The 8,952-nt window shown below is 51.9% G+C and overlaps 1 protein-coding gene across 1 annotated transcript in view; it reads left to right on the top strand.

The window, feature by feature from the left end:
• Window positions 1–268: 268 nt before the first annotated feature.
• Window positions 269–8,952, top strand: part of LOC134353522 (endoplasmic reticulum resident protein 27) — a 92,420-nt gene continuing 83,736 nt past the window's right edge. The window contains exons 1-2 of the mRNA XM_063061521.1: window positions 269–395; window positions 2,312–2,403. Of these exons, the coding sequence (XP_062917591.1) occupies window positions 269–395; window positions 2,312–2,403 (219 nt within the window). The remainder of the gene's footprint in view (window positions 396–2,311; window positions 2,404–8,952) is intronic.

Raw genomic sequence — 8,952 nt, 5'->3', positions numbered from 1 at the left:
GTGGAGACGTATCTCCACCCCACCACCCTTTGCATTAGTTATTGATCTATTAAAGTGGGCTGGGGGCTGGTTCAAGGTGAGGGGAGCAGGTGCGTCCAAATACAGCTCCCCCCGACCAGAAGGATGGAAATGCAGTTTCATCTTCCTCACTCGGAATCGGGTTTATCATCAGTGTCGCACCTGATGGGAAACTTGTTTTATGGCAGCAGTACAGTACAAGGACGTAAAATTACTATAAATTACAGTTAGTGCAGAATAAAAAGGAATAATGAGGTCGTGCTCATGGATTCAGGGACCGTTCGGAAAGCTGGTGGCCGAGAGGAAGAAGCCTGTAGGTCTTCAGGCTTCTGGTTCCTCCCTGATGCTGGCAAGAAGAAGGGGGCATGTCCCCGATGGTGAGGGTCCTTTGTGACCGACGCCACCTCCTCGAGGCACTGTTTCTTGAAGGTGACCTTGATGGCGGGGAGTGTTGTGCCTGTGATGGGGCGTGGTGAGTCCAGAACCCTCTGCAGCCTCCTGCGATCCCTGCACACCGGAGCCTCCAAACATGCTGATGACGCAACCAGACAGGATGCTCTCTGCTGTACATCTGTAGAAATTTGCACGAGTCTATGGTGACAAATCTCCTCCAACTCTGAACGCAATTGAGCCACTGGTGTGCCTTCTTCGTGACTGCACTGCCCGGATGTGGCATACAAAGAGAACTCAAGCAGTGTCCCGTAGTTTACAGGGCACGGCGGTAAATGACACTCGTTCTAAGTCCCGGATCACTGGACCGAAGTCTTGGTCAAATCGAGTTGAAGCTGTACTGGGAGAGGGGGTTGGGGAGGGACATGAATCATATCATGTAGCTTTAATTTAGGTCCAATCAAAGCCACGGTGGACCATTAGACCATTGTCAGTACAATCTGAATATCAGTTCGTGTGCATGTATGGGTATGTGTCTGTGTGTTTTTGTCTCTGTGTTCCTGTTGTCTATATTTCTGCCTGTCTCCCATTTCGGAGTCACGCACACGTGTGTGAGTTTATATTTTATTTATTGAGATACAGCGCAGAATAAGCCCTTCCAGACCCTCGAGCCACACCACCCAGCAATCCCCCCATTTAATCCTGGCCTAGTCACAGGACAATTTACAATGACCAACTAACCTATATCCTTAGCCTGTGGGAGCAAACCGGAGCACCCAGAGGAAACCCACGCAGTCACATACAAAGAACATACAAACTTCTTACAGGCAGAGGTGGGAATTGAACCTGGGTCACTTGTACTGTGTGTGTGTTTGCTCTTGTGTCTGCCATTACCTCTGTCCCTTGTCAGACTCACATACTCTGAACCGAGTGGGTGCTCATGTGGGAAAGTACCATGAAAATCTCCGGAGATTGTCAGGGTACGTAAAGGGAGGGTGGTTCCACTGGGAACCAAAGAAGGGTAATACGGAGGAATTAGAGGAGAGATGAGAAATTTTCACGCAGGTAACGAGCTGTTGTGATGCAGGTCACGCTGTCTAATGGTGCAGTGGAAACAAGTTCAAGAGGAACTTCCAGAAGTGGAATTTGGATTCGTAGTTGCTGGGGAAAATCTGCAGGGCTCTGGGGGAAAGGAGGGGAAAGTCTGACTAATTGGGACTCTTTAAAAAAGACCTGGCATTGAAATGATGCCTGAATAACTCTCTATGTCTATACTTCTAAATGTCACCATAGTACATTGCTAACTTTAAAGCAGATAAATAAACCAATGAATATTTATTTATGCATATCAATATTTCATGCTGCGCACACCGAGGGATTCTTAGCACAAACCGGCCTGGATCAGGAGCAGGACTGGATTGGAGCTGGATCTCAATCAAAAGCTGGAGCTGGATCAGAATTGGGATTCCAGTCAGGAACGGGACTTGGATTGAACTCTTACTTAGCGCTCTGCCGGGCCACGGTCAACCCTTTGTCTCAATCTTGGGGCCCGCAGTTCCTGTTTCAGTTTGAGGTTCTCGCCGTCCTGATGTTTTTTCACCACTAAGTCGCAGGCATTTGGAAAAAAAACTCAACAAATGAGTGTCATGATGGCGAGCGTTGTGTACGCTGCCGGTGAGAATCAGCCCGGCACCTGCCCTGTTCCCACACCTGCTCCAAGGTCAAGATTTCTTTGGTGCCAGCATTATAATTCAGCCACACGTCAGGCAGAGAGCTCAGCAGGCTCCAGCTAGCGTTCTGCTTGTGTGTGAGTGTGTGTGTGTGTGTGTGTGTTTGTGTTGTCTGAGTGGCCACTCAAAATGACCTCCTGCTCCCTGTTCCTCTTCGTTCTGCTCTTCCTCAGGGCTGGAGGTGATCTCCCCGCCCAGGACTCTGGCCAACAAGGAGAAGCCGAGGGAGAGGACAGTAACAGAGAAGAAAAGCCTTCTCCAGCAGGTAGGAGTCAAACAGATCGACATCACTCGAGCCTCTCAGCCTTTTCACTCCGGGCCAGGCTCTGAATGACTTCAACTCCCCAGGGCTCCCTTCCTCAAAGTCCTGAAAGCGGTGATGCAGGTAGACAGGGTGGAGAAAAAGCTTTATGGCATGCTTGACTTCAGTAATTCAGACATCCCACCTCTCCCGGAAAGTCCGGGAGTCTCCTGCAAATTAATAGTGGCTCCCTGGTGCCCGCAAATTATATACAATGTCCCAGAAATTGATTTTTTTTAGAGCGAGCGCGAGTGAGAGCGACCACGAGCGAGAGAGCGCGCATGTGCGCGATAGAGAGAGAGCGAGAGCAAGAGAGTTCCAAAAAAAGTCAGAGTGGCAGAGTGTTCCAAAAAGAAAATATAAAACGTACGTCCCCCCAGACTACACTAAAGTGTACCCCTGTCTAATAGGGGTCAAAAATAATGACAGTGTTGCTCGCTGCACTGTTTGCAACAGTGACTCTTCTATTGCCCATGGTGGGTTAGACTGTAAAAGACATGTTGAGGTGAGTTTACAACAGGAATTCTGCAGATGCTGGAAATTCAAGCAACATACATCAAAGTTGCTGGTGAACGCAGCAGGCCAGGCAGCATCTATAGGAAGAGGCGCAGTCGACGTTTCAGGCCGAGACCCTTTAACAGGTGTCATTCGTTCATTAGCATAGCTAACGTTATTTGAACTAGCTGGTTAGCTGCTAAGGAGCTACTCTGTTGCAGACATCCCACCTCTCCGGGAAGTCTCCCGCAAATTGATGATGCTACCTCCCTGAAATGAGTTTTTGCAGTCTGGTAATTAGAGCTTTGAAGCAAGAGTTGGGGCATCATGTCACAACTCTATGGGATGTTGGTGAAACTGCTCTTGGAGTTTTGTGCATGATTCTGTTCACCTGCTACAGGAAGAATGCCACCGAGCTGGAAAGGGTGCGAACTGCCTGTAGAGCACTGGGGCTGGGTGCCTAGACTGGACTCCAGACCTGTCTTGAACCACCCCCAACCCCTGAATCTATTCTGTGAATTAAACCAGAGAAGAAACCCCAAGGCTAACGTTCATTATACAGGGCCCAGGGCCAGTAGTTCAGTAAACAGGGCCCAGGGTAGGTAGTTCATTATACAGGGCCCAGGGCCAGTAGTTCAGTATACAGGGCCCAGGGCCGGTAGTTCATTATACAGGGCCCAGGGCCGGTAGTTCATTATACAGGGCCCAGGGCTGGTAGTTCAGTAGACTGGGCCCCAGGGCCGGTAGTTCATTATACAGGGCCCAGGGCCGGTAGTTCAGTAGACAGGGCCCAGGTCTGGAAGTACAATATACAGGACCCTGGGCTGCTAATTCATTTTCCAGAGCCCAGGACAGACAGCTTCGGAACAAAAGGCCCAGGAGACTGCTGGAATCTTAAGCATCACGTGAGATACGGGCGGCATGGTAGCATAGTGGTTAACCCAGTGACCCAGATTCCGTTCCCGTCGCTGTCTGTAAGGAGTTTGTACGTTCTCCCTGTGACTGTGTGGGTTTTCTCTGGGTGCTCCAGTTTCCTCCCTCAGTCCACAGACATACCGGTTGGTAGGTTAATTGGTCATTGTGAATTGTCCCGTGATTAGGCTGGGATTAAATCGGGGGATTACTGGGCAGTGTGGCGTGAAAGGCTTGAAGGGCCTATTCCGCGCTGTATCTCAATAAATAAATAAGTAAACTGCTGGAGGAACTCGGCAGCTCAGGCAGCATCTATGGAGGGAAATGAACAGTCGAATTTTCCATTTCCCACCTCAGGTGCTGACTGACCCTACTACTTATTGTGTCAACCTCCTGGTATGAGACAAATCACAATGTTCAGTACACAAGGCTCACAGCCCTGTTTGATTATTTCATTTCATGGAGTAAAGGCCTACTGTCCATTAACACAATAACCAAGAGCCAAAAACTAAAGAGTTTGTTATGTTTCGCACACGGCCCAGGACTGATATTTCATCATTCAGGGTACAGGGCCTAGGACTGATATTTCATCATTCAGGGTACAGGGCCTAGGACTGATATTTCATCATTCAGGGTACAGGGCCTAGGACTGATATTTCATCATTCAGGGTACAGGGCCTAGGACTGATATTTCATCATTCAGGGCACAGGGCCCCTGAATGATTGTTCAGCACAAACAAGAGAAAATCTGCAGATGCTGGAAATTCGAGCAACACACACAAAATGCTGGAGGAACTCAGCAGGCTAGGCAGCATCTATGGAAAAAGAGTACAGTTGATGCTTCGGGCCGAAACCCTATGGGAGAACTGGAGAAAAAAAACTGCGCAACCACCAACTGTGACTCCAGCCTTGAACTCCAGGCCTGGTCTTTATGTGCTGCTGTTGTGACTCCCGTCTCCCCTTCCCCCACCACCACTCCGCAGCCCCGTCTTCCTCAGATCCCATCGTCAACTCCTGGGCCCTCAGAGGCTCCATCTTCCTCTCACTCCAACCCTCCCCTCTCCATTGACACCCCCAGCCTCCCCCCTCCCCCCTCTGATCCCAGCTCTCATCCGTGCCGGGTCTTTACCATCCCCTCCCACCTTCAACTGTCGGAGGCAGAACGCTCTGTTCTCAGTAAGGGCCTCACGTTTGTCCCCCTTCGCCCACACCTCAGCGAGTTCCGTGTTCGCCACGATGCGGAACTTTTCTTCCGCCGTCTCCGTCTCCGAGCCTACTTCTTCGGCAAGGACTCTTCCACCCCCACCGATGACCCCTTCTCCCGTCTTCAACCCTCCTCTTCTTCATATTCCCGCTCTGGTCTTCTGCCTGCTCTGGATCTCTTTATCGCTAACTGCCGACGGGACATCAACCGTCTCGACTTCACCGCACCTTGTCCCCATTCCAACCTCACTCCTTCGGAACACTCTGCTCTCCACTCCCTCCGCACTAATCCTAACCTTATTATTAAACCCGCCGATAAGGGTGGTGCTGTTGTAGTCTGGCGTACTGACTTCCACCTTGCCGAGGCACAGCGACAACTCGTGGATACCTCCTCTTATTTACCCCTCGATCGTGACCCCACTAAGGAGCACCAGGCCATTGTCTCCCACACCATCACCGACTTTATCCGCTCAGGGGATCTCCCATCCACTGCTACCAACCTTATAGTTCCCACACCCCGCACTTCCCGTTTCTACCTCCTACCCAAGATCCACAAACCTGCCTGTCTCAGCTTGCTCCTGCCCCACCGAACTCGTTTCTGCATACCTCGACACTGTTTTATCACCCCTTGTTCAATCCCTTCCGACCTATGTTCGTGACACTTCTCACTCTCTTAAACTTTTCGATGATTTTAAGTTCCCTGGCCCCCACCGCTTTATTTTCACCATGGATGTCCAGTCCCTATATACTTCCATCCTCCATCAGGAAGGTCTCAAAGCTCTACGCTTCTTTTTGGATTCCAGACCTAATCAGTTCCCCTCTACCACCACTCTGCTCCGTCTAGCGGAATTAGTCCTTACTCTTAATAATTTCTCCTTTGGCTCCTCCCACTTCCTCCAAACTAAAGGTGTAGCTATGGGCACCCGTATGGGTCCTAGCTATGCCTGCCTTTTTGTTGGGTTTGTGGAACAATCTATGTTCCGTGCCTATTCTGGTATCTGTCCCCCGCTTTTCCTTCGCTACATCGACGACTGCATTGGCGCTGCTTCCTGCATGCATGCTGAGCTCGTTGACTTTATTAACTTTGCCTCCAACTTTCACCCTGCCCTCAAGTTTACCTGGTCCATTTCTGACACCTCCCTCCACTTTCCAGATCTTTCTGTCTCTGTCTCTGGAGACAGCTTATCCACTGATGTCTACTATAAGCCTACTGACTCTCACAGCTATCTGGACTATTCCTCTTCTCACCCTGTCTCTTGCAAAAACGTCATCCCCCTCTTGCAATTCCTCCGTCTCCGCCGCATCTGCTCTCAGGATGAGGCTTTTCATTCTAGGACGAAGGAGATGTCTTCCTTTTTTAAAGAAAGGGGCTTCCCTTCCTCCCCTATCAACTCTGCTCTTAAACGCATCTCCCCCATTTCACGTACACCTGCTCTCACTCCATCCTCCCGCCACCCCACTAGGAATAGGGTTCCCCTGGTCCTCACCTACCACCCCACCAGCCTCCGGGTCCAACATATTATTCTCCGTAACTTCCACCACCTCCAACGGGATCCCACCACTAAGCACATCTTTCCCTCCCCCCATCTCTCTGCATTCCGCAGGGATCGCTCCCTACTCAACTCCCTTGTCCATTCGTCCCCCCCATCCCTCCCCACTGATCTCCCTCCTGGCACTTATCCGTGTAAGCGGAACAAGTGCTACACATGCCCTTACACTTCCTCCCTTACCACCATTCAGGGCCCCAAACAGTCCTTCCAGGTGAGGCATCACTTCACCTGTGAGTCGACTGGGGTGATATACTGCGTCCGGTGCTCCCGATGTGGCCTTTTATATATTGGCGAGACCCGACGCAGACTGGGAGACCGCTTTGCTGAACACCTACGCTCTGTCCGCCAGAGAAAGCAGGATCTCCCAGTGGCCACGCATTTTAATTCCACATCCCATTCCCATTCTGACATGTCTATCCACGGCCTCCTCTACTGTAAAGATGAAGCCACACTCAGGTTGGAGGAACAACACCTTATATTCCGTCTAGGTAGCCTCCAACCTGATGGCATGAACATCGACTTCTCTAACTTCCGTTAGGCCCCACCTCCCCCTCGTACCCCATCCGTTACTTATTTTTATACACACATTCTTTCTCTCACTCTCCTTTTTCTCCCTCTGTCCCTCTGAATATACCTCTTGCCCATCCTCTGGGTCCCCCCCCCCTTGTCTTTCTTCCCGGACCTCCTGTCCTATGATCCTCTCATATCCCCTTTTGCCTATCACCTGTCCAGCTCTCGGCTCCATCCCTCCCCCTCCTGTCTTCTCCTATCATTTTGGATCTCCCCCTCCCCCTCCAACTTTCAAATCTCTTACTCACTCTTCCTTCAGTTAGTCCTGACGAAGGGTCTCGGCCTGAAATGTCAACTGCACCTCTTCCTAGAGATGCTGCCTGGCCTGCTGCGTTCACCAGCAACTTTGATGTGTGTTGCTTGAATTTCCAGCATCTGCAGAATTCCTGTTGTTTGAAGTAGATTTTTTTTTTAGCTTTGAGCCTGGCGTTTCTCCCTCCCCTCCCCCACCTTTCAAATATAATGTTTTCACTATGGCATCCTTCTAGAACAATCTATCTCTCAATCTATACTCTGTAATGTTGTCGAACTCAGAGAAAAATGGGAGAAACCCGGTGCCTAAAGTGCACGAGTTATTATTTTGAAAATAAGCTGAGCAGAACAATTACTCATGAGTGGATGAAAGACTAAGGAGCAGGCTAACTACTCAGCAGCTACAATGCACCACGACGTAAAACAACAGCAGCTTAAAATATCACAACCTTGTGAAGTTATTATCAAGATAAACCTATTGATTGTCAGTTTTGCTTTAGTGGGGTCGTCTATTGCAGCTGAGTTAGTCTTCAATTTATAATCCAAGTTGGGGCTCCCAGAGAGACATTGAAGGAGTACCTCACCATCGGGGGGGACAGTACCGAGGGGGCGCCTCACTGTCGGGGGGACGGTACCGAGGGGGCGCCTCACCGTCGGGGGTCGGTACCGAGAGGGCGCCTCACCGTCGGGGGGACGGTACCGAGGGGGCGCCTCACTGTCCGGGGGACGGTACCGAGGGGGCGCCTCAGACGGTACCGAGGGGACGCCTCACCGTCGGGGGGACGGTACAGAGGGGGCGCCTCACCGTCGGGGGGGCGACGGTACCGAGGGGGCGCCTCACCGTGAGGGGACGCCTCACCGTTGGGGGGGGACGGTACAGAGGGGACGCCTCACCGTACGGTACAGAGGGGGCGCCTCACCGTCGGGGGGGAGACGGTACCGAGGGGACGCCTCACCGTTGGGGGGGGACGGTACAGAGGGGGCGCCTCACCGTCGGGGGGACGGTACCAAGGGGACGCCTCACCGTTGGGGGGACGGTACCGAGGGGGCGCCTCACCGTCGGGGGGGACGGTACCGAGGGGGCGCCACACTGTCGGAGGGACAGTACCGAGGGAGTGTCACACTGTCAGAGAGACAGTACCCAGAGGGACGGTACCGAGGGAGTGTCACACTGTCGGAGGGACAGTACTGAGGGAGTGTCTCACTGTCGGAGGGACGGTACCGAGGGAGTGTCACACTGTCGGAGGGACAGTACTGAGGGAGTGTCACACTGTCAGAGGGACAGTACTGAGGGAGTGTTACACTGTCAGGAGGACGGTACCAAGGGAGTGTCTCACTGTCAGAGGGACGGTACCGAGGGAGTGTCTCACTGTCGGAGGGACGGTACCGAGGGAGTGCCTCACTGTCGGAGGGACGGTACCGAGGGAGTGTCACACTGTCGGAGGGACGGTACCGAGGGAGTGTCACACTGTCGGAGGGACGATACGGAGGGAGTGTCTCACTGTCAGAGGGACAGTACTGAGGGAGTGTC

Source organism: Mobula hypostoma, chromosome 11, assembly GCF_963921235.1.
Source record: "Mobula hypostoma chromosome 11, sMobHyp1.1, whole genome shotgun sequence".
In the NCBI taxonomy this organism is placed as follows: Eukaryota; Metazoa; Chordata; class Chondrichthyes; order Myliobatiformes; family Myliobatidae; genus Mobula; species Mobula hypostoma.
The sequence above is the reverse complement of the archived record's forward strand: the minus strand, read 5'-3'. Positions and strand labels throughout refer to the sequence as shown.